The following is a 26740-nucleotide window of genomic DNA, read 5'->3' as shown; positions in this document are numbered from 1 at the left end:
TCATTTACATATTTAAACATAAAATCTGACAAAACTTGTAATACAAAAAATGTTTCTCTTAATGTAAGTGATAAACTTGGGAAGTTTCATGTTGATATCTGTTAGTTAAGATTTTTACCCTATTCACCTGTAGTGTCCCCCCTATAGTAGCCTTACAGGTGTAAATGTTGCCTTTCCATTTATATGCGTCTAGTCAGTGTGTGTCAACGCTCAGCAAAACTACTGTCAAAAAGAGCAACAACAGCTTCAACCTTTGCTGCAGCACAACACAACATGGTCTGTCAGTTCGCTGCCTTATCCAATCAGATACATGCCAGCACATGATGTTATCGGTTACTTTGTAACACTGCTGTGAATTGTGTAACAACGATACAAATGTTACAACTGTGACTTTGCATGGTTGTAAAATCTCAGTCTCAAATTACAATCCACTGAGCAGTGTTGTGTTATTGATTCAGCTTTGAAAACATTACACTGTGATTGGATTTCAGTGTTCAGTAACATTATCTAATATGATCTCACGGTTGTTAATACAATAGTAATTGTAGCAATAACAGTATAATGTTCATAATGAGAGGTCAGCCAGTGATGGGGAACAACAGTAACACTGTATGATGTGTGTGAGTTCTCTCGGGTCCAGAACAGAGGCACCTACTCCACCAGCCAGATGTAAAGATATGTTTTAGCTACACATTGGGAATTATTTGTTCTAGGTCCAGGAAATAAGTTGAACTCATGCTTGGCTTAACTGTCAACTTGATTTAACATTTAATTTTGCCACATTGTGACACTGTAAAAAATAAAAGAAGAGATATTGCACAAACAGTGAGTGTAGTACAGGTTTGTTCCCATTTGATTCTGTGCATCAGATCAAATCCTGCTTCTGATTCTTGTGTTAATATTTGCATGTGAAAAGAAATCAAAAAAGAAAAAAAATACCAGGATTTAGCTGCTATAAAGATTTATATATATACAAAGCTCAAATAACTAGAAGTGTAAATATTTCAAATCGTCTTGTGCAAAAGTTTGCTGCTCTGCCTAAACAAACTCATTCTGGGACATGACACAGGAGACACTTTAAACATTATGCTGTGGGAGATGTTTCATTAGTCATACCTCCTCCCATGTATTAGAATATTTATACGTTGTATGTTTATACCGTATCACTGCCATCATTTATAATTAACAACACGTTTGAGCACTTTTCAACCCAGCTGTTCCCGATATCAATATCAGTATCCAACCTTGTGTGTGTTGTTTGCAGTTATTCAGCAGTACTATCTCTTTTCCTTTGCTCATTGTGCAGTTTGAAAAGTCCACAGTGATCAGCTCTGATCAGACAGTATGTGTTTAGAGCGTTGGTTTTTCAATTCATTTTATTCAGTATCAGGTAACAGATATGAAACACCAGCCAGTTCCCATATTGATCAGTCCAGGATTGAATCCCTGTCCTGTCATGTCATAGATTTATGGTGAAAATGTGCTTACGCTTAAATAAATAAAAGGACTTTATATTTCATCTCAACATTATTGAAATCTTTTTTTTGTTATCGTTATTGGATGACCACTTGGCTGAGTCGTCATCCAGTACAGGTTTCAAAATGGTGAGTTTTAAAATCTAAAGTCCGGTCCATTTGGCAGGATTGTTTTTTAAGACACCATAAACCCTTTTAAATGATATTCAATTTCAATTTGAAGTTATCAAAAAGTATTTTAGGCATGACTATGCAACTGTAATGGCGTTATTGGACTCTTGTTTCTTGCTGTCGATGAAGGGGTACATGCACTTGTCGGACCCCATGAAACGATACGCAACCACGTTGGATTCCCACGGCAACAGCCTAAAAAAAGAACACAGTATGAAGCAACGTTCAAAAGAACTCCTTTATATTGTTTGTCGTTTTTACTCACGCTCTGGAGAGGAAGGGCAGGTAGGTGATGCGAGGGATGCACACCAGCGGTTGGTTGATGAGGATGGCGTTCATGGCCTGCTCCACGCAGTACGCAGGCTCCAGAGGGGGCAGCAGCAGCTCCACCTCCTCACTAACACAGGCAGCAAATAACATTTATGAGTCAGTGTCTGACATTAGACAATGAATGTGTAGAGTACCTGAACATAGTAGCAGGATAATGGACCTCCACTTCATTCAACATTTACAGCACAGGAAAATAAGTACTGAAGGCGTCAACAATCTTGCATGGTGAGCGTGCATGGAGGCCGTGGTGGCATTACTCATTGTTTACCTGCTGATTCCAGGTCTGTGTGAGAGGCCCAAACCCCTCTGAGTTTTATTGTGACTCTGTCAGAAATCTTGCAGCAGCACCTGGTTGTGGCCGGCTTATGGTGAAATGATGTTCTTTTAAAGGGATAGTTCAACATTTTTGGCAAATTGGCCCATTGCCATAACCCCTATAGTCCTAGGAGTAGGTTCATTACCTTTATTCGTCGGTGCAAGCTGTTTTTAGAACGGTGGAGCAGAGCCGCAAGCTCATCAAATACACAATCCAACAGCTCCAAAATGCTCTGGTGGACAAGTTGTGATCTGGACATTCCCCACGCTATGAGATAATAACTGAACGTTATGAGACAGAGTTGTTTTCGAGGCAAATGCAGAGACTGCTTGCCGAAAAACTGCCCCCGACGGGAATGCGCATCAGCAGTTTTGCATCAGTTTACCTCAAAAACAGCTCCGTCTTGTAATGTTCCATTATTATTTCATAGCGTGGTGAATGTGCAGGTCACAAGTTGTCCACCAGAGCATTTTGGAGTTGTTGGATTGTGTATTTGATGAGTTTGATGAGGGAAACCAAGAAATCCCATTAGCCTCCTTAGCGTAGCTCTGAGCAGCTCACGGCTCTGCTCCACCGTTCTAAAAATTGCTTGCACTGACAATTAAAGGTAACAAACCTACTGCTATGACTATAGGGATTATGGCAATGGGCACATTTGCCAAAATGTTGAACTATCCCTTTAACTTCGGGCCCCAAGTGGAGGAGGAAGTGGCATAAGAGAGAAAAACAGGCTAAATGAGTTTTGTTCTGTTTGATTAGTTTTTTATACACCTTTTTCTATTATTTCACATTACAATTTTCATGTTTGGCCCGCGACATACTTCATGTTATAAATTTTGGCCCCTTGTGTAATTGAGTTTGACACCCCTGATCGGCATCAGTTAGGACTAAAGCAGCTGATATTAATGAGCACTGATAGGAGACAGGAGGACTTTCTAAACACTGACAGATTCCTGCTGCTTTCTTCTCTTTCATTCCTTTCTGCACCTCCTCCTTTTCTTCATGTGTTGAAAACTTATTTCCTGTGTCATTTCACTTACACAGAACTTAATTTATGGACTTATTTGTTTTGATTTCTTTGTATGCATGGATTTCTTGTTACCGACATCTGTTTAAAATTTCATGCCGATTAGATTAGAAATGTATTTACTGAGAAAAATGTTGATGTGTTAAATACTTATTTTCCCTGCCGTATGTTTGTAGTGCACGTGTTAATGAGGAAGATAGATTCAAGTCTACCTACTTAAAAAAATGTTCAGAAACATTGTGACATGAGGTAAATGACTGTATGTGATTGTTCTTGTGGACATACCGTATCTTGCAGCCGTCAAACATGCCTGTGTTCACGATATAGGGGCACACAAGAGTCGTCTTCACTCCTTCAACCTCATCAGCCAGCAGCTCATGGGCCAGAGACTCATGGAAGCCCACAGCAGCAAACTTGCTGGCACAGTAATCCTGTTCCAAAATCATTGAAAAAAGCAAAACAACAAAACAAAGACACAAATCAGAGCTTGTTCTTGGTGTTTTACAACAATGAAATATTTAGGCATCTTTGTTTTCTGATTTCCAAAAACCGCCTCCGAGTTGTGTTAGCATGACAGGCATTTGAAGTTGAACTGCACACTTGTGTAGCGAGTCGTGTTAAAGAGTGTAACAGTGAAGCTGTCATATCCCAGTGTTGCAGTGATGCTTCTCCCTCCCTGCTTCACCTCCACACAGGCCGTGCTGAAGAGGCCGAGGACGCTGGCGATGGTGATGATGTGTCCGTGGTTCTGAGCCTTCATCTGGGGGAGGAAGGCCTTCACTGTCTGAGGCACACACACAAACAAACACACACAGCACAGGCACACATACATTGTTATTTTGCAGTAGCTTACAGGGCATGTGTCATATGACTTGTGGTGACTTAAAGATTGCCAAATGCAGAGGAAGCTTATGTTGCACGAGTAGCTTCATATTAAGAGGATTTCTGTCAGAATCCTACAGTCCATAGTGTGAGGCGGATAAAGCTGTTAACGCAATATATTTACATGTCATGTGTCACACGACGCACAATAACCTGCTCTGTTTGGCCGATGATGCAAAGCATCTTAACTTTTATATTTTGCAATTCTAAGGCTAAATCCTGCTTTCCAAATTTGAGTGGGTGCTGAGTCATTGTCTGTGTGTCCTGGGAAACTGAGTTACAATGGATTTTACTAATAACTGTGAAAAGGTGTTAAACCACAGTGGGTCCACTGACAAGCACTTGTTCTTAACATTTGACTCTCAGTCAGGACTACTCATTTGGAAACATGGACCTTTATTAAAATTTGAAGCAATTACTGTTTTCAGTGAACTGATTCTTTTCATGAATTAATTCCTACAGTTTCAGGAGAACAACACATTTTAAATCACACAGTAAAAGATCCAGAGAGCAGCACCTCCTTTGCTCATAAAGTCTGCCAGGTCATGTAGATTAACAGTTCCCAACCTTTTCCAACTCAGAGCCCACTGTAAATTTTCCAAAGTGTTGGAAGCCGATAACACCATAAAAGTAGGCTACTCGTGACTTTCCTCAAGAACTTTTTATTTTAATGATAATGACTAAAAATTCAGTATTGTGCTGAAAACAAGAGAAGCTCAATTTCTCTCTTTTTCTTATATGTATATTCAAGTCTATATATACACGGTTGCCCATGAAGAATTTTGTTTTCAGACACATTCCTCTTTTTTATCCCTATTATAAAGGTTAATTGTGGCTTAATTTTCACAGTGATATGTTTGGAAGAGATTGGTTAATACAATTCTGATAAGATATACACTTTATCAAGTCAATAACACTTCATCATGGCTCCTGTTAGTGGGTGAATATATCAGGCAGCAGGTGAACATGTTGTCCTCATTGGTGTATATAGGTATAGATATAGATGTATTAATTTCATATCTTATTACCAAAATCTTATATGTTTAAATCTTATTTGTATGTTTGTGGTAGTCTTATTACGAAATTGGGGGGGGGGAGGGGGGGGGGGGGGGGTTTCCAATGCAGGTTGGAAAACCACTGCTAGTCCACACAGTTAACACTCTTCATTTGGTCTATTTTTATGATTTAAAAAAAAAAGTCTGAATGAAACTACTGAGTCAGAGATTAAATTCTACAAACCTTAAACAAACATCATCAGCATCCTTTCAGTGAGTGGAGCCTGTGACAATCAGACAACATGCTCTCTGGCCTTCTCTTTCTTAAAGGGATAGTTCAACATTTTGGCAAATTCACCTATTGCCATAATCCCTATAGTCATAGCAGTAGGTTCATCGCCTTTAATTATCGGTGCATGTTGTTTTGAGATCCGCAGGGCAGAGACGCGAGCTGCTCAACGAACATAAGGTGAATGGTACAGGTGCCCTGTCCCTCAAAACTCATCAAATACAACCAACATCCAACAACTTTAAAATGCTCTCGTTGACATGTTGTGACCTGCACATTCACCACGTTATGAAATAATCATATAAAATTACAAGACAGAGTTGTTTCCGAGGCAAATGCAGCTGGAACTACATTCCAGACACAGCTGCTGGGCGGAGTGATTTCAAAAGCGCACGTTTAGTGCAGCTACTCCGTTTACTGAAGAAAGTAGTTCCGAGTGTTTGCTTCATGTGTCATGATGTTACATAATTATACATGATTAGTTCATCCCTGTACTATCATTAATTAATAAATATTTCTCACCCAGAAGAGGGCGTGACAGTTGACCTTCATGGTCCTCTCCACCAGCTCATCGGGACAGTCCAGCATGCGCTTTCCTGCCACCACCCCGGCGTTGTTCACCAGCATGGTGACGTCACGGCCCAGGTCCTTCCTGACCAGGTCTGCGTTGCGATACACGTCCTCCCGGTCAGTCACATCCACCGTGTACGTATACGCCTTGCCGCCCATCTCGCGCACCAGCTTGGCTGTCTGCTCATTGGAAGTGCTGTTGAGGTCCCAAAGCACCACATCTGCCCCGTGCTTGGTGAACTCCTGGGCAAACAGGCGACCCAGGCCGCCCCCCGCCCCGGTGATCAGCACCAGCTCCTCGTCAATGGGCTTGGTACGGGGGCGCATGACGATACGCACAGAGTTACGCAGGATGAAGTAAATCACATCCAGCAGCATCATCTGGAGGTCCATTAGGAAAATCATCTTTGATCTAATTTGCTGATGGTCTTAAGTGTGAAAGAATATATATCTGTGTTACCTAAAACAGATTGGACTTCACACCTGTTCACTGTGGAGGTTCAGTGTCCTACTGCCAGACCAAGTGTTGGAGAGTGTGAGTGCAGAGGATGCAGACAGCCAAGCTGGTGTTTCCCTCCCTCTGTGACCCTCAGCCCTCCATCCTTGGTTTATTTAAACACTCTCCCGCTGGATTAGAAACACCTAAGCTCCTCATAGAAAAACCACTTTTGTTTTAAGCTGTGAATGTATGCATTTTCACTATTACAGAGGGAAAATAACATGTGCCGGCCCACTGCTGAAGTTTGAAGGTCTTTGCAGGACACCTTTCAAAGTTCACGACTAATTCTGATGCTGATTAGCCTATGCATTATGGAGTGAGAGCAGGAAGCTGTAGGCTACAACCCTGGTCCTCAGCTGCATCACTTCCATATGTTTTTAGTCAATGAACAATGAGAGTTGAGAGTTTGTGTTAAAAAGCTTCCAGTAAATTACAAACAGTGACAAACAACGGCCTGGACAGGAGGACAGCACAGTTGTATTTTAAGCGACACAGTGAGCCAAGGTTGAATTAGACTGGATGCTCAGCGAAGCAGCGCTGTTGGAGGATAAAGGTCTGGTCCCATACGGCCTCCCTGCTGCACTGAGAGTCACACTGAATGAAAACTTAAGGAGATTATGTATATGAACTGTAAATCTCTGCATTCTTAATTAAGACCCAAGAAATTTGCTTGTTGTGTATCACGTTTTTGTTTTCTAGGTGAACACAGCCGGCCCTTGTTTCACTCCCAGCATGCCACAGTTGTTGGCCCATAATGGTGAATGAGCATGGTTTAAACCCATATTCTCAAATTCTATAGTGTAGTATATGTAAACTTATTGTGCAGCATTTTTCAAAGCATGTTCCTATCTCGGTATTGGGCCATATTATGGGTAGGATATTTGTCTCTTTATCATTCAATCAAAAAAAAAAGTTGATTTAAACAAAAAATATATTTTCAATCAAATAATAACTCACTTCAATCAAAAAATAAAACTTTTCAATCAAAGAAAAAAGGGTTCAAATGCAATTTTTTAGGTCTCCAATATTTTTTTTGCATTCAAACACTTTTTTTTGATTGAAGTGAAGTTTGTTTTAAAGGGACATTGTGTAACTTCTCCTTTTATCTATTCACGAAAATCGATTATTTCGTTCAAAAGTATGTTTTTCATTAATCAGTAATCACCCCATCAACAAACTGAAGTGTTCCGGTAAGCTCTGAATTTGCCGTTCATATCATGGAGTGGGTAAGCTCGGTGCTGGCTGCCATGTCGTGTCGCCATGTTTTTACGTTCAGTGGCACCGTGACCGTAGGAAACTCACCGGAGACACCGGAGCTGTCGGCTCAGGTCGAGCTGGCGTCTGTGAGGAGGAATGGAGCGTTACACTGATGCTGCATTCACGTGCAGTCGGGCAGACGGCCGTCGGTAACGAACCAGATGTCATTTTAGTCACAGAAGTCCAGAGAAAGCCGGTAAAACGTGGGTCAGGTCAACAATACGACATCACCATGACAACATATTGTCACGTTTATTGTTTTGCCTCGTGCTGACGGACCACTTGTTTAGTAGAGGCTTGTTTATGCCGTTACCTGCAGCGGCTGTCGTCCGTCTGCCGTCTGCCCAATTTCATGTGAATACAGCATGAAAAACACGATTGAGTTGCTTGCGATATACAACTGCAACGTTAGTGGGAATAATTCCTACACAATGTACCTTTAATGGAAATTTCTTTTTTTGTTTAAATCAATTTTCTTTTGATTGAATAATAACTAAAGAAGGTTACAAGCAGTATGAAGTTACAAGTCTTAAGATAAATACAGATCATGTCAAACCTATCTAGACAGAATGACCTTTGGGAACAATATTATGTATGTATATGTATATGCAGCTTTTCTCTGTTATGTTTCTTAATAATGTGAGTACATTCCACCCTGGGGTCCAAATGTACAACAGGTGTACAGGATTGTGTTGTGGGAAGCGCTTTAGAAATTATTATTATCTTGAAAAGAAAATCCTCTATTATCTTGATTAGAAGATCAGATAATGTAAGAACAGGAGAGGATGCGAGTGGTGTCTGTGCTGCAGTTGTAATCCTGTCTGTTCTGATTGTCAGAATTCATATACTTGCACTTTGTCTCTCAGCTCCACCCGTCCCCCTTCTCTCCACCACCTTCTCTCTCTCCACACACACACACACACACACACACACACACACACACACACACACACACACACACACACACACACACACACACACACACACACACACACACACACACATAGTACCCGGCTACTGGGAATCTGAGTTCGAGTGGAGGCCTTCACTGTCCACACTGTTGTTCTTTATGCATGAATAACCTCAGCCATAGGAGTTTCATTAATCCACCCTTTTCACATGTTGAGGCACACATGAGCCGGGAAAGTTGGCCACTACTTCGCCAACAGACAGAGGGGACTGTGTGAAGGAGGGAATCTGAGCAAACACAACACTTGTTCTCATTTTCTACCCTTTTTTTCCCCAGTGAAGCAATAGACCTGTAAATGTTCTTTCTTATACACTCTAATGAAGTTTATTATGGTGCAAATGTCCTAAAGTAAAATGGCCTGTAAATGCAGTTTAGTGTGGGTCGATCTGAACCTTCACCAGCAGAGCTTCAGTGTATTTGGTGATGTAACAAATTAACAGTAAAATCCCAGTAATCATTTTTTTAATATTAATATTAATGCCTTTTCATAAATATATGATCTTACACAGTCACGTTGAGTTTAGTTTTGTCCAGCACCGAGCTCCATCCACAGTGGTGAACTGTGCCTTTAAGAGATGCAGGGTTGACACATGGATAACTTCCAACCCACCGGTCACTGTTTGAGCCCCTGACCCAACTGACCACAGATGACAGGAGTTTATTTCTACACTACAAGGACTGAAACAACCTCAGTCTGTAGGTAGAATAACCTAGTCCTGCATCTTTGATCTGACTTGTTGAAGTGCATCACTTGTCAGTCAGTCAGTCAGCCGTGATGACAGAGTGGAGCAGCAGCAGCTCTGTGACTTTGATCGCTTGTCTCGGACTGTGTCTGTTCCTTGTCGGTGGGTGCCAGGCGGACTGTAGGGAAGCGGGCCTGTGCTGCTCCGGTCGCGACCCGTCCTGCACCAGTGAAGGTTGGAGATCTGACCGGTCGTATGGCACCTGCTACTGTGACCAAGCCTGTGTCTCCACTCTGGACTGCTGCCATGACTACGAGACAGCCTGTCCAGGTAGGTGTTTTCACTACACCACTTGAACTTTTGTATATTCAACTCAACTGCTATTCAGACCATTACACCATTCACAATATGCATAAAGGAGAATTCAGATGTTGAAGCAGATAAGGGAATAGATTAAGCACATTATCCTGAAGAGATGAATTGTTTTACAATTATATATTATTTTTTATACACTACGGTAATCTATTGTGCATTGTGCACAGAGGATTATCGACCACCCTCTGCCCCCTGGACTCCATCACACCTCCCGCTGCTCCAACAAAGCTAGAAACATTGTTTGGGACAGTGTACACCTAGGCCATCACTGGTTCAACCTGCTTCCCTCTGGACGGCATATAATCAAGACCAGAACAAACGGACTGAAAAACAGCTTTTATACCAAAGCCGTTACAATACTGAATGTAAATATGAACTGACAGCCTATGGCTATATTCATTATATACATATTTCTTACTTGTTTACTTTTATTTTCTATATTTTTACTCTTATATTTTTCCCTGCTAGTCATCAATGCACTTGCACTGTCACTTTATCTATATGCATACTCAGGATCATACATAATTGTTGAATAACTGAATGTAGGCACTAATTGTTTATGGTCTGTGTTGTTACTATGTGGTTGCACTTTAAGGTTTTAGCTTTTAATCTTGTTGTGCTGCTGTGCAATGACAAATAAATAAATTCTGATTCTGATTCTGATATACACTGCACTGAAGACTGAGAGAAAAATATAGAGGACAGGTTAACATGGACAGAATGGAGCCTGTGGTTTATGAGATCACAGGAAGTTTCTTGCATCCTAACATTGCCATAATGCAAGTCACAGATTAATTTATACAATACTTTAATTTATTCATTTAATATCCATCCTATAGAACATAGGCCTATCTACAATCAACATGGGCCCATTTAGGCGTCTATTTCGATTAACAGAAAATATCTAAGACTGTAACAATTAATTCCCAAATAACATGTACTCATCTGCATTAAAGTGAGCAGATATTGTTGCATCTTTTGCACTATGGAACAAATTCGCTGCATTGCTGTTGTGTCTGATGTGCCTCTTTAGTGTCAACTGTCTGCAGCTCTCAGGCATGTGCTAGATGCACTGGCCATGACACACGCAAACCATGTCACAACAGTGATTGGATCACAGACAGATTGATGTTTTGGTCTGTCTCCTTCCTTCTGTTCCCTGCAGCGGTGTCCTGTGTGGTGAGTGAGTGGACGCAGTGGTCCGGCTGTGCAGAACTGTGCAGGGCCACGGTGCGCAGACGGAGCAGGGTCGTCCTCCAGGAGCCGCTCAACGCCGGGAAACCCTGTCCCCACCTGGAGGAGCAGGCTGGCTGCGCAGAGTACTGGTCAAAGCAAGGACACTGTCACAACTCACTTGGTCAGACAAATCCAGCCTTGTTGTTCCTCAAATCCACGTGTTAATACTTTATTCAGTAAGAGACAGAGGTTACTGAGACATTTAAAGTTATTTTATTGGAGAAAGAAATAAGAATTTGATATGACATAATGTGTATCATTTATAGACACAGTGCCACAGGTGAAGTTGTGTCAAATATTAAATATAAACAAAAGTAAAGTAGACAAGATGCTAAATGAAGAGCATTCATTTAAATGTGATCACATTTAAATGAATGCTCTTCATTTAGCATCTTGTAATACATGTGGTAACATGTGATCACATGTTACCACATGTGTTACCAGGTAAAGCACATGTTTAAAAATGTTACCACATGTGGAAAACGGGTTCACATGGGAATTCACATAAACCACCTGTTTCCCATGTGCAAATAACATGATTCCCATGTGCAATTTTTTTTTTTTTTTTTTTTAGGACGACACACCAGAAAAACCCTATTTTTGCTAACATCTTCCCAACACATGCAGGTCAGGTCAGGTCAGGTCAGGTCATGTAACTTTATTAATACCTGTAGGTAGATTTGTTTTGTATGACATGAACATTTAACAAAGACAGAACAAAGGACACTTAAACAACAAGGGGCAGAGACATGGACAGAAATCAAGCTCACTGATCATGGTTCAAAATAAGAATTTAGAAATTACAAATGTCAGTGGAATATAACTGAAACACATTAGGAGCATGACACAGGGAGCAGTGATTACGTTTAAAAAAAATGAATTATATAAATTGAATTAAATGCTCATTTCATTTTAAACATATGAGACCCATAAGGTAACATATGGGCAACATGTAATGGTCTTATGATGGATGCTCCCTCTGCAGTCCCAGCTCTCATAACCACGGGTGGCTATGGCAACGCCAGGAAGAAAAGAGACATTCCCATCAGTGACGACATTACAGGGTAACATATTCCATACGGTCCAGAGAAATATGAAATGACCCTCTATATCCCCCCACCCCCCACTCTCTCTCTCCCATATAGCATCATCCCTATATACTGTTTTCACATGTTTTCTTTGTGTGCATGTGTTTTCTTTCTGTTTTCTTCATGTGCATGTGCAATCCTATGTGTGTGTGTGTGTGTACGAAATAGGTATTGTGTCCAGTTCCAGTTGACCTCTCTGACAAAAGGCTGCCAGCAGAGTGCAGGCCCACACACCCGCTGGATGCAGTACCTGAGGGAGGGGCACCGCGTGTGTGTGGAGTGCCAGCCGCCTGCACTCGCCGCTGGACAGAGACACTGCGCTGGAGATGGAGAGGAAAACTCAGAGGACAGGTATAAACACGGAAAAGAAATAGCAGCCTGCAGTTTGTGAGATGGCAGGAAGTTTCATCGTAACATTGTCACAACACAAGTCACAGTGATTCAAATTCCAGTTTAATTGGCCACACAAATTTAAGCTTGTGTTGTTCGGGAAATGTTAATGACCACAGCAGAAAGATAAAGTGTTTGTTTATAAGCCCAGCTAAGAATTTATTCAGCCGTGAAATGAGCTTGAAGTTCGTTTTGCTTATATGTGAAGAAAGAAAAGAGCTTCACTCCGTTATTAAAGTGAAGGTGACCTTTCTGTCTCACACTATTCTGTAATTACCAATTAACAGTATCGCAAGAGTATATTAAAAAGTAATTACATATGGTATTACTCATATGTGACACACATCACTCTTGTCAGTCATGCTCCTTTGGACAGGACACAACCTCTATTTTTAGCACCTGTGAGGAAGATTTAGAGAAAAGTGAGTAAACGTGCAAAGGTGCTAATGCCAGGGTGTCAAACATACGGCCCGCAGGCCAAAACCGGCCCGGTGGCAGAGGGTCCAATCCAGCCCCCAGGGTGAATTTGCCAAGTGTCAAAATTACATAGAAGACAAGAGGCATAATATTGTTGAAAATTGCACATATTTTTTAAACAAGAAATTTTAGGTATTTTAGTTTTTTAACTGTTCATTAACTGTAAACATAAAAACTAATAAAAATCAAAGTTATTTTTAGGTTATCATGCTATTATTTTACTGGTCTGGCCCACTTGAGATCAAACTGTGCTGTATGTGGCCCCTGAACTACAATGAGTTTGACACCCCTGTGCTAATGAAATGGTTCCTTCTCTGTTACCTGCTGAGGAGTATAACCTACTTTAACTGTGTAAAAGAAATCCCAACTTTTCATGTCTGCATGATGAACATGAAGGAACTGCCAACAGCTTGTTAAAATTAATCCCAACAAGCTGTTGGCAGACTGGAAACAAGGTGGGACAGCCACCAGCACCTCTGCAGCTCAGACAGGAACCTGTTACATCTTGTCTAATCTGTGCAAACAATGTGACGAGGTAGATTTTGTTACCTTTGGACAAAGACGGACTTAAGTGTTCGCTACATCGGCTGTGCAAATAATTTACACCCCAAAGCCGCAGCCATCAGTTTCCCCTTACTTCCCATGTAGGTGGCTGCTGGTTGGAGTTTCAGATTAGACATGGGAGTGGTACATTCTTTCTTCAGCAAGAGGTAGAATAAATGCATTTGTCAAATCGTACATTTATAATTATAATAATTAATTTGCATTATTATAATTCTAGACCATTTACCAGACAAATCAAACATAAAAAGCTACATGACAGAATAATAAATATTCTCTCCTATCTGACTGTGCATGGTTGTATCTCAGTTGTGTATTCTGAGAGTTGCCGTTGTTCATAGAGTGTGTACTGTCAGATGTTACAGGTCACATTTCCAGGATTTATTTGTATGATCTATATACCCCATCTTGCAGATCTGATAGGTACTGTAAGGATGATAAATACCACTAGGTGGCAACATTGTTTATCAGTGGGGTTTAAAGCTAAATCTTGCAAACACTACCCAACATTCCCTCTGCCTCTTTCCTGCAGACATTCTCTCCAATGGCAGGCAGTGGGAAACCCTCGATGCAGGGGTGTGTGGAGACGTGTTGGGAGGCTGGAGGCCTGTTCCTGCCCGACAGCCCACAGCTTCCTCTTCATCTGACCTCCTCCCTCCTCCTGTTAGCCCCCCTCCTGTTCATATTTGCCATCATTACAAACACTGGTAAGAAAATATATCGTCAGTGGTCAGTTTTGCCCAGAGGTGATCAATGACTCCAGGTACTTACAACTGCATGGACATGTAAAAAAATCTGATTTCTTAGTCAGAATATAATAAATATTCTACACCTTTCTCCACAAAACAAGCTTTAATAACACATGTTCCTGTCTACTTTGGTTTGCAGTTCCAAAACGTAAAAAAAAGAAAAAGAAAAAAAAGAAAGCCATCAATTCCTAATCAAAATGTAAAGTTATCTGATTTATTTCATTTTGAGTCATCAAAGGGAAATGTTGCTTTTCTTAAGAAATAGAAATATCTTGGGACATTGAGACACTTTTTTTTTTTTTACATGACAAGTACTGGCTCTGTGTGAATCACAACCAGTCACAACGCCAAAGTTACAACATGCACTGAACAATAAAACATTTATACAGAAACAACAGCATAGAAAGTCAACAGGTAAAAATGTTTTTTTGTTGGTTTTTTTTTTACAAAACAGACAGCCTCGGGACCTACAAACAACATTGTATAAGAGCTGGCTAAGGTCGTTCAAACATCTTTTTTTTTTTTCAATTCCCTGGAAACAGTGTACTTACAAAGACTGATGGCTTAGGCAAGGTTGGGGTCAATTCCACTGAGAGCTTTAAATGTAGAAAAAATATAGTTTATGGGTTTTATATATATATATATAATTTGAACTAGGTTTAATTTGTCTCATGCTCTAATACTGGTTCCCTTCATAGTGTCACGTATTATTTGAGTTTTACTTCATCAAGGCATCTTGAATCGACCCCAACCCTGTAATACAGTGTTCGATTCAGAGAGTGTGGAATTGGGCTACTTGCTAAAGCAGTGGTTCTCACTGGGTTTTTGAAAACTACCACATGTCCCTGAAAGGGTCCTGCGGGATACTGACAGAGATGACAAGGACCTCTTCACAGTTAAATTTAGCATCAGGTCCAACAACCAAATTCTACTTCTAGATTTCTGCTGAATGCATTAACTGTACATTTGGGAGCCTTTTAATGGAAAACATTGAGGATCTGTGCTCTTCATCTTGTATTAATGAATGAGAAATAAAACAAGTCACTTGATTGTGTTTCCCCATTAACAAAATGGTTTAGTCCTTTGATTCATATCAGAATTTCTCCACAGGGATCTCAGTGAAATTAAAAGCTCTTAGTTTGTAAATTTGAATGGCTCCCTTGGAAATCAAGGGGGAGTAAAGTGCCCATTAAAATAAAAACAAAGATGACTTGAAAAAATAGATGAGTTTTTTTTTTCTTTCATTTTTGTATTATGGTGGTAACATGTCACAGTATCACAGTCTAGGTATCAAATCACAATGTCATGCTTGGTGTTTCTTTGCACTACCTTGTCTGAAAGACTAAGACTATAGTGTCAGGATTCCAATACTTGTGTGGTTGCACATTATTTTGTGTAGTATGTGCCCATAATAAATCTCACTTCTCCACAGTAGTGCTTGCTGCCTATTTGTGTACTATTGATTGTCATCATTGTTGTAAAATGGTCCCTGACTACCATAATATAGAAAACCTAAATGATGGGATGTGATGCTTCAGGAGGGGGTTGTGTGATCTGAACGCCCTTCATAAACAATGTTATGCACTCAGAGGGACAACTTTAGGAATTGACACAGATGTAAAGATGTAACTGGTGTTAAAATGCTTGGCATACATTGGCCGTGACTTTTAAATATGGAATAAAAGAGTTAAACAGAAATGAACACATGGACCAAATGTTACCATCTCAAGAAAACAAAGTATGAACAAATTTGCAGATTTATCAAATTTTCTCATTGTGAAACTGAGTCCAACTTCACAAACCAATTCCAAGAATTATACTTTTTTTTAATTGGGGAAAGTATAAAATTTAGCATTCATGTAAATTTGCAGCCATTCATAACAACTGCTCAGGGGGAGACTTTTAAAAATCACTTGAGACCATCTGGAAAAGGTTTGACTATCCACAGTCAGTTGTTTTTCTCATTTGAAAAAGGTAATTGTTTCTTTTTAGAACACCTCTTTGCAGATGATACCCAAGTTTATGTTTCAGGAAAAAAATCCTTTTGAGGATGATTGTTTTTATTTTTTGTAAACTCTGCTTCCAATGTTAACTGATACTTTGGTTTATTTTTAAATCAGTAATTTCACTTGAATACAAAAAATTGCTACCACTGTGATGCTTCAAAAAATTAATTTATCGGCAATGCAAATTGTACAACCCTGCTTGATTATTTTGTTTTTTTGCTAAATAAACAAAACAATGCTGCTCTCACCCATCCCTCCTCAGCTGTAAATGAATCATCACTTCAAAAATTAAATGCATGATAAAGTAATCATCAATTTCTCATAATGATTGGAGTTCTCTTGGTATCGGTCTGTTGCTGATGCATGTTGCAGACAAAATATAGAGAAAACGAAAGCAGGATTCCCCCCAGATGTGCATACATTCATATCGGAAACACTTCATTCTTTTTCATTATGTGGCAGCCACACTGCTCTAATGCCCTGGCTTTGCGGCAGTCATACACACACACACTGTTCCATCTGCCTCTCACAGTCATTGCTATTCCTTTCACACCTCAGCTCGTCTCACCATGGGAGAGCAATATGAAATGGTTCAACTCTGTGATTAAAACAGGAAATTAAATCAGGCTTTGTGATTAGACACTTAACCACAACAGTAAAAAATGTTTACGTCAACCATCTTCTGCCGACTTTCTGAACAAATTTCATTCACAGACTACATATGTATTAGTGCAACTACTTTGATAACATCCTTTACGGTTGTATCTGTGCCAAGATGTGACTGTGCCCAGAAACTTTCAGTTCCTCTGTTTTGTTTGAGAATCCATCGAGTTGGCAGTGAAGGCATTACAAAATCTCACAAGGGTTTAGGAGGGGAACTGTATTTGTAACTCTATGATCTTAATGGACAAATAATGTGTGTGATTTAAATCAAATTCATTATTCGTATCAATACTTAGAAAATAATCATGTTTATAATTCTGTCATTGTTCTGCATTGATGTAAAAATGCATTTCATCCCTTTACACTCAATGCAAAGAACATGGTCATCCCTCTAATACAAGTATAAAGAATCTGTCCGTGTTTCTGTGCTACGTGACACTTATATGTTAGACTATATGAGACTCTTTCTCTCTGCTTTGTGGCAATATAAGAGAATGCATTGTGGGTTCCTAACAGTCAAGAAACCAAACCTCATTTACAGTATATAATTTATATTGTGTGGAATTATAATTATTTGTGGGATGTTACAAAGATTTAAGACAAACATAACATTGCACAAGGTCCTCAGATAACAATTGTGCATTTACACAGCACTCATGAATGTGCACAGTGAGTAGTGGCTCTGCTAACATGGAACTACTGTGCGTACCTGTCACATTATGGACGCATGCCTCTATGTGTGTGTGTGTGTGTGCGTTGCAATACGTGTGACCATACGTTACATACGATCAGGCTATCTCACCCCAATTATCAAACCATTGGTGAGCTATACTGTCAGCCGTTGAGGACAACCACTGTCACCATGGAAACTGAGTGTATCTATGTATCTTAAACATTGTCTTCCATAACTGTATGCAATCTTTAGTGGGTGTGGGTGTGCGCTCATGCATGAGTTTTATCAGTTCTGGTATGACAACTGATTTACAGTAAAGTTAACCTGCTTGTGTATATTCAGTGCAATAGGGTTTATTTTGACAATTTGAGGAATAAAGTAGATAACTCCCCTGCTCGCAATGTCTTGTATACATACATTATCTTCTACTGTATGATCTCTTTGGCTGCTTTCATGTCGGTCAAAGGAAGGCCAATGCATGCTGAACATCTATTACTGGAATCTAAACGTCATGTTAAAAAAAGTCAGAGGATTTCTCATGTTTCACTATTTCTTTAGATATGAAGAACAAGCAACTCATGTTGGCCGGTTGGGCACATGCATGCTTCATAAATGTGCGCTTTTTATGCAGCAAACAAGATTATTATGTGTGGCTCTTATGTAAGCCAATATCAAAAAATTCTTGGTCCACCGCTATCATCCTTGAAAATGACATTGAGGTGCTAAGACAATATTCACTGGTGAGGATTTGAGAGACATGATAACATAGGGAATAGCAAAATACTGTTCAAGGAGGAGCGCTCATTATAGTGGATGATGGGCTGAAGCCTGTGATAGCTGCAGCCTCTGTGCCAAGACAATGAACCTTATACAAGATTACTCTTCACATATGATTATGACATAGGAGACTAGCAAATCACATATTTCTATAAGGAACTTTCTCTTAGCTATATAAAAATAAATCAGGTAAGACAATCTCAAGAGTGTGTATACATGAATTATAATTACATCACCCATCAGCATTCACACTCAACGCTCATGCACACACACAGACAGACTGACTGACAGACAGACAGACAGACAGACTGACAGACACACCCTAACAAATGCAAATGACTAAGGCCAGGTTTAGGAATGGAGGGCACAAGTAAGTAGCTTATAGGCTTCTAGGTCCTCTCCTGTATCTCAAAGACTACAAAATGAACTGGAACTCTGTAATGGGACAGTGGGCAGCTGGGATTTGTTTTTTTCCTATAGAATATAGAGATAACCCCCTGCTGCTAAAACCACATCATTCAATTGGGATACAACAGTTCCAACCACAAAACTGGATTCCTCTGACGGACCTGCTTACATAAGGATCTCTGAACAGACCTGTTGGCTACCAGGGAGTGCTCCTTTGTTTTGTGGGCGTGGAATACCGCTAATAGGAATGAGCTGAAGGAGGGGCAGTGACATTCTCCAATTTAGAAATGTTTTTTTTTCTCCCAGAGTATTTACCACACATGTTTACCTTATTATGCCACTGGGCTTCTTGCACAATGGCATGCTCAGGTAATTTGTGAAATGTCTCGGTGAGACCCTTGTCTCTCCCTCTTCTTTTGTCTCTGGGTTTATGGAGTGTTTGTAGTCTGGTGTCTCTATCACAAACACTCGGTCCCAGTTTCTTGTTTGTTTTTCTGCTCCACTTGAACCTCAGAGGTTTTTATCCAAAGTGTTTTGACGTCCCCGCTCAACCTTTGGCCTACGTGCCATCTCATGTCCTACGTGATTCTCATGAGCGACCCCACGAATACCTTCAAGGGGGAACAGACAATTCTGGCCCAGCATTTTCTGGGCTGCTTCTAAATGGTTGGTGCCCCTCTGGTAATTGATGTTGATGCTGCGTTTCGGGCTCGATCCCGCCAACAGACGCTCTGAGGGACTCGTGTCAGAGACGTCACGAAGGTGCTCGTCATCATCTGTATCGGCGTCAATATATTTGCTGATGGAGGAGTCGTGGAAGGTGAAGACAGTTGGGGCCAGGGCAGTGCTATCTGGAGACTTGGGTGGTGTCCTGCTGCTGGCAGTGGTATAGACCGACACTTCAGGACTCAACAGGGAGTGGTCCGACAGGACTGAGTTGTCTGAGAGTGGGGACAGGCCTGACTCCCCATCACTGCGACAGCCTCCTTTAGGGATAAGGCTTTTCGAGGAGTTGCCAGAAAAGAAGAACCTCCTTGCGTTCTCTGAGCACGAGGGCTTTGTGACAGACATGAGCGTCAACATCGGCTCGCGCTCGCCGATGGATTGCTGGCCGGTTTTTGTACTGGCATGCTGGGACAAAGCTGTGGCCGGACTGTGAGAGAACCTGTTGCCTTCCTGAAGACCGAGGTCCATTGCTGGACTGTGAGGGAAACGTGTATTCTCCTGGAAGTCAGTGGCACAACTGATGTAGCTGTCGATGCTGGACAAGCTTTTCATGTCTCCCACTCCCTCTCTGGCTCCTAGGACTGGCGGCCTGTGGTCTTGGATGGCCCCCAGCTCTATCTCATCTCTCTGTTTGTTCACTCTGGAACCTCTGTCTTTAGCATTCAGGTTGGGTTGGGACTGTGTCTTTGCCATCTGGTTGTACATCTCCTCTAACTTCTGGACATTCAGCCTCTGGGGGCTGGTAGCCCGGGCCTTGCTGGGTGAACCTAACTCCTGGGCGTTGAAGGAACGATTTGAGCTGGTCTCAGACGCAGCCCTCTTGGGGGTCCATTTCCAGCGACTTGGAGAGAGGTGGTTGTCATGAGGCCTCTCACTCTTCTCTACCACCACATCCATCAGTTCTGCACTGCGAGCAAAGGCCTCTTTCAAGTTCATCGAGACAATGCTACCATTTCGCTTGGCCCTCTCCAGGGCCTCTCTTCGTTTAAGTGCTTTTTCCTGCCTCTTCTGCTCTTTGTAGAATTCGGAGAAGTTATTTACAATAATGGGAATGGGCAGGGCAATCACCAGTACTCCAGCTATGCAACATAACCCACCCACAATCTTTCCCAGTAAAGTCTTTGGGTAGATATCTCCATAACCCACTGTGGTCATAGTAATGGTAGCCCACCAGAAAGAAGCTGGAATGCTTTTAAACTTTGTATCCTCCTCATCTTTCTCAGCGAAAAACACCAGACTGGAGAAGATCATGATGCCCATGGCTAGGAAAAGGATGAGCAGGCCGAGCTCGTTGTAACTCCTCCTCAAGGTAAAGCCCAGAGACTGAAGACCCGTGGAGTGACGCGCCAGCTTCAGGATACGCAGGATACGCATGATCCGAAAAATCTGAACCACGCGGCGGACATTCTGAAATTGCAACACGCTCTTGTTGGATTCAGTCAGAAAGATGGTGACGTAGTATGGCAGGATGGCCAACAGGTCGATTACGTTCAGAGGACCTTTGAAGAACTTCCACTTGTTGGGCGAAGAGAGGAAGCGAAGCAGATACTCCATGGTGAACCAGGCAATACACACGGCTTCCACGTGGGCAAGTTGCGGGTTGTCTGTGGACTGGCCAAACTCATCTGTGTCCTGCAGCTCTGGAAGGGTGTTCAGAGACAAGGCAATAGTGGAGAGCACGATGAACAGGATGGAGATGATGGCCAGGATCTGAAAGACACATTTAGGTAATATGAATAAAGAGTACAGGATCAGATAATGACATACAGTACATTGGTTTAGCATCAGATATCAGACATGCACTTAAGCATCCATTTCTTATTCTGATGAGTCAATTACAATATACGTAAATAAATACAAATCCACTGTATTTATAAAGGATTTTGATTACAGTATGGGAGCGCAGACAGTAAGTGAATTCCAATAACCGTGTAGTCTACACAAACCTTCGATAAATGCCAGACTAAGTGTGTGATTGGCTCAGAGCTAATGGATTGGATTGAGTTGGGCCACTTATTTATTAATGACTCATTCATTGGGCTTATCCACATGAATGAGTGCATTTGAGTGGAAAATAATGTTAAGCAGTCAATAAACACAAGCAAAAGTACACAGAATACAGTGTATATACTGTAGCTTGAGGAAAAGTTGGGAAGTCATTGGACGTTATCTTTTGGGCACCACACGTATATCTGTAAAAAAAAAAATTCATGGCAGTCTATCCAATGGTTCTTGAGGTATTTGACTAAACACCCAAAATATCTCGTCCATTGTGACACTGCAATAAGGGTTAGCGTGATCCATCCTCGGAGATGGATCACACTAATAAATCAATCTGATGGATTGCCACAAAAAAGTTTGTACATACTGTATATTCAGATATGTGTACAACATTTTATGGCAATCAATAAGACAGTTATTGAGTTATTTAAGTCTGGACCAAAGTACATACACTGAAATACACTGAAGACTTATCAGATTCAGCATAAACAAACTAACTCACATGAAAAACCTCAAGGACAAGTATAGTCAAGTGGAAGCTAGATAAATGAGAAGTTCTGTGATCACGGACAGAGCTCTTGAATGCACTCTTCATCACCTTCCTCTACGCTGAAATTATCTTGTCTCATTATCTCAGATAATCACACAAGCCCTTCTGTTTTCACACAGCGCTGACCCTGTTCAGTATCATCCAATTAGAAACCCAGCAGGTACCAGACATCAATGTAATATCAGAAAGACACGACTGTAATGATTTAAATGTTGGACAAACATTACATTTTTGGTTTGGCATGAAAATTGATGTCAAGGTCTGGAAGGCTAATTGAAATGTTTGTGTTTTAGGAGCAGTTGAATTTTGCTCATGATTAGAGTGTGGGTATTTCATAAGTAAAGATTACAATGGTGAGTCACATATGGAAGATGTCAGACTTAAGTTTTAACCTTAGCTGTCACCACCATTCTTAATGGATGTTGGTGTCAGACACTGCCCTTGAATTTTGGCCACCGCGTGTCTCAGCCTAGTATATTCAACTAAACAGTAAAGTCAAACGTGGATGGTGCCTTCAGGGGATGTGGTGAATGTTAGATTAACCATCAGGGAGGGGTGTCATATAGCTCACTTGGCAGGTGCCCTATATACAGAGGCTATAGTACTTGCTGCAGTGGGCTGGGTTTGATTCCCCCGCTGGCCCTTTGCTGCATGTCATTCCCTCCTTTGTCTCCCCATTTCCTGTCTTTAGGCAAAAAGCCCAAGAAAAAAAAAAAAACTTTAAACATCAGGGTGAAAAGCTGGCCGCACAGCTGTGGTTGTAACCAGGGTTTCAAAACTTGATATTCACACAGGTTCCACTCTATTATGGGCTGTCACTGCATGTCACTTGAACCCCCCCTCCTCCTCCTGTTGTGACAGCATACAACATTCAGACGAACACTCTTGTCACATGTAGGAGAGGAATTTCCCCAGAATCCACTGCACTGATGTCTGATTCACATTATGCAGAGAACAGAGAACTGGGATGTGTGTCACAAAGCAGCACACACACTTCTCCACCTAGTCACCTACACTCCACCAATCACGCTAACAGGCAAGTACGTGGTGGTAGACTGCACCTCTTTTAGCATTTGTGACAGCTCCCATCTCAACCAGTACACACGGTGTAAACAAAAAAAAAAAAAAAATCACCGCAGTTGCTTTGAAGTATATTATTTTGAGTTTGTTTGATCTGAATAAGTGACTACTCCTTCACGCCACAACAAGAGATGGCAGAAGAAAAGTGCAGTACAACACACTGCTCTCCAGTGTGTATTATCCCATCAGCTGTGTACGACTCAGATGACAGATACTTGTAACAATAACCTGAACGATTTCGTGTTTACTGGCGGTGGGAGGGGCTGGGGGGGTATTTTGTGATGAAGAACTGATAGTGCTCCTCCTGCTGTGCTGTTCAAGCTGAGACTCTGTTTACATCTGCAAACTCACTGATGTCACATTGCAGACCTAAATGACATCCAAACATATTTTGTCCTCATTTAGAGTTACATCATCATGCAATCATTTTGGTTTTATTTCAAAGTTTTGACACGTACCCAGAGGAAGGTGAACATCATGTTGATTTAGCTATTGAAAAAGAACAATATACTAGTGTGCATCTGAAATGTTTACAGACCTCCTGAGTGGAACAATTTAAAACCACAGAAGAAGCTATAGGTCTGGATTAGTGAATGAGGGGAAGTCAACTTCTCTTTCATATAATTCAGGTTTGGTTGGCCCTTTCCTGTTTTCAATTAACTAATTACAATTCAAACACAGGGATGAGGGGTACAAATGCAGCAGCTCTGGCCTAATCCTAGTAGTGAAATACAACAGAAAAGCTGCTGCCTGACCTGAGTGATGATGAGTCATATGCTGCATAATCCAGCCGTGTGTATAGTGTATATTTGGCAAAACATTCATACATCTCTGATATTCTGTTTTACAAACATTTTAAACCAGTGTTTCTCAACCAGGGGTACCTGGTGTACTTCAATCCATAAAGTATCATTTTATTGAGGGACAATTACAGAAATGTATCATTTTACTGAAACAGTGACAGGAGCCATCATCATTGCCTAAACTGCAGAAGATATGCTAATTGGCATTTTTTCCTAATCTCACCATTTTGATTCACTCTCGTTTGTCTTTTTAAATTTACTGCATTAGTCTGTTACTACAAACTCAACACTTCCTGTGTTCTTTTCAAATTATTAGTCCCCCCTCCACTCCCAACCCCCTCCCCAAGAGTTTCAGTGGATAGTCTCCATTCATTTCTTAATTGGGCTTTTAATGTGAAATATCACACAGGAAGATGCTGTAAAATTCATCACTAACATGCAATGTTCAATGTACAGCGATTTCTGAGATTGCATATTTGCCTTCAGAACTGTTGATTAATATGCAATGATGCAATTAAAAAGGCTATTTTCTATTCCAGGTTTGACACAATAAACCAATTCTTATATTCTGATTAACTAAAAAAAACTCTGAATGTATCTTAGTGAACCCATTTAAGGTAATGTAATAGAGGACCATCTACTCCTTCAGTGCACTAGGGACATAAGTACTTGATGAACTGTTAGTCTGCACTTGTTATATTCACCCTAAATGACTCAAAAAAAAGGGGAAAAAAACGAAAAAAATCTTGATACAGGACCAAACAGCACAACTTAGAGGATGAGTAGGAGGCTGTAGCTGGAACACAGAGCCTGTTTTGGCAAAGCCCACACAAATGAGGTTAGGATGTGTTATGATGAACAGTTAAAATACTTTCCTTTAATAACACAGGCAGCAAAACCTTAGACCACTGCACTGAGGCATTTATAAAACCATCTGTGGAAGATAAATTAAATGATCTTATTGTAATAATGTCATGCTCCCCACTCTTGGTAAGTCTCATCCATGACCTGATCTGCTGGTTAAACACACAGTCATTTGTGCAAACAGAGCAGAGCACACGATGCAGTGGTTCCTTATAAATAGTCCAGATGGCAGAAATAAGGCAAATGCAACAGGAGGTGATTGACACCGCAGGTCCTGACAAAGGCCTGATACGTTTTTAGAGCCTACTCCCCGGAGTAAAAGTGATGGCTAAAGAGGCAACGTTATCTACGACCAATCAGAGCAGGAGGACACTGTTGCCATAGCGTCACGGCAGACATGAATAATGAGCCTATCTGTTTATTTTCTTCCCTCTGTGCTCCTCTCCTGCTGCCCTGGAGGAAATCTATTTGAATCAAACACTTGAAGAGCAGAGAGGTGCTGGGACCGGAGAGACACACGGTGGACAAGACTGCAGAGACAGTGCAGCTTTGTAAAGAATGGAAAAATGATGGCCGTAAAAGAGAAAAGGATATTTGAACAAAGTAAATGTAACTTATTGTATTTGTAAAAAACAAACCTATTTGGGTTAACAGGTTTGTAATGAGTCAAAGAAAAAGAAAACAAGGTGCGTGCTAACACATCCCAAACTTAAAACCAAGGGAGTTGGTATCTATGGAAGAGGAGGACGTAAAAAGGGCAGAGGTAATAGGATTGAGATGCTATAAAAAGGTCGCTAATGAAGGCGCACCAGTGCTGCTGTGTAACATCATGATTATGAGGTCAAGTTCCACGAGGAATCCCTGCGCAATTTCCCACTGGCCTCTGTCCCTGGTGGCCCTGTGCGCCCTCTCTCTCTCTCTCTCTCTCTCTCTCTCACTTTGCCTTGCTTGTCTGCACTGCTTTTTTTTCTGGATTGTTTAATGTCACGGGGCGCTAATTTCATCAAACCACTGCACTGTAAATCTGAGATAAAGCTTTCAGCGCACATAAAGGAGGACGCGAAACAAAAACACGTCTAGGAAAAAGGTTGAATGGAGCGCCCCACACATGACCGTAACGGCATCAGCATCATCAATTACTGACTATTTTTAGACCCACAGCAGAACCCAAACAGATGTTAATAGTGGCCACACACACAAGATTATGTCCTTGTATGTTCAGCACATTCTGTGTAATGAATACTCGATTATTGTTAAGTGGAATATATGGACACCAAACAGGAGAGTGACTCCCGGTCGCCTACTGAAGGAAAGAATGAAAATAAAGGGATGGAGATATTTATATCTAGAGGAAAAGAAAAGGCACTACTGTATGTGCAAGAGATGGAAAGAAGGAGAGAGAGAGAGAGAGAGAGAGAGAGAGAGAGAGAGAGAGAGAGAGAGAGAGAGGGGGGGAGGGAGAGAGGGAGGGAGCACAGACTGACAGGAAATCACACTTGCACTCCAAACAAAGCCAGACCACACTGGATCGTGTCTCTCGTGGCTCGTCACCGTGCGGCTCAGCAGACACAATAGTCCACACCCCCCCATCTTATACAGGACAAGGTGACACCAGCCCTCATTAGGCTGTTTGAGAAGATATCTAGGACAAAAATTGGTGTGAAGAACACCCAGATGTACACAGTCAAGACTGTGACATTCACCTCTGAGTTACATCTGGAGGACAATTTATTTCCTTTATGGAGAATAAGAGAATAAACCTTCAGACACGGGCGCTCATTATACACAGAGACATTTAACTCAAACAAATACTGCTCTCCAGAGCCACACACACTTGGACTTACAGAAG

General features: G+C 41.2%; 3 protein-coding genes across 3 annotated transcripts in view; 1 reads left to right on the top strand and 2 right to left on the bottom strand.

Annotated features, from left to right (window-relative positions):
- Window positions 1–1723: 1723 nt before the first annotated feature.
- rdh20 (retinol dehydrogenase 20) lies at window positions 1724–6460 on the bottom strand (the record flags this gene model as incomplete). Its single annotated transcript, XM_083971623.1, has 5 exons — window positions 1724–1841; window positions 1912–2043; window positions 3605–3750; window positions 4005–4103; window positions 6008–6460. 5 exons carry the CDS (start codon window positions 6458–6460, stop codon window positions 1724–1726), a joined length of 948 nt encoding a protein of 315 aa, XP_083827749.1.
- A 3096-nt stretch (window positions 6461–9556) lies between these two features.
- Window positions 9557–14238, top strand: LOC310986322 (somatomedin-B and thrombospondin type-1 domain-containing protein; the record flags this gene model as incomplete). The annotated part of the gene is made up of 5 exons (XM_083972170.1): window positions 9557–9794; window positions 11005–11196; window positions 12061–12139; window positions 12332–12514; window positions 14124–14238. The coding sequence occupies 5 exons, from the start codon at window positions 9557–9559 to the stop codon at window positions 14236–14238; spliced, it is 807 nt and encodes a 268-aa protein (XP_083828296.1).
- A 5139-nt stretch (window positions 14239–19377) lies between these two features.
- kcnb1 (potassium voltage-gated channel, Shab-related subfamily, member 1) overlaps window positions 19378–26740 on the bottom strand; it is a gene marked incomplete at both ends in the record, with an annotated part of 30479 nt that continues 23116 nt past the window's right edge. The window contains one exon of the mRNA XM_083971607.1: window positions 19378–21303. Coding sequence (XP_083827733.1) covers window positions 19378–21303 — 1926 coding nt within the window. The remainder of the gene's footprint in view (window positions 21304–26740) is intronic.

Source organism: Trachurus trachurus (assembly GCF_905171665.1).
Source record: "Trachurus trachurus genome assembly, chromosome: 5".
Taxonomy (NCBI): domain Eukaryota; kingdom Metazoa; phylum Chordata; class Actinopteri; order Carangiformes; family Carangidae; genus Trachurus; species Trachurus trachurus.
Note: the sequence above shows the minus strand (reverse complement) of the source record. Positions and strands in the feature narration are given on the sequence as shown.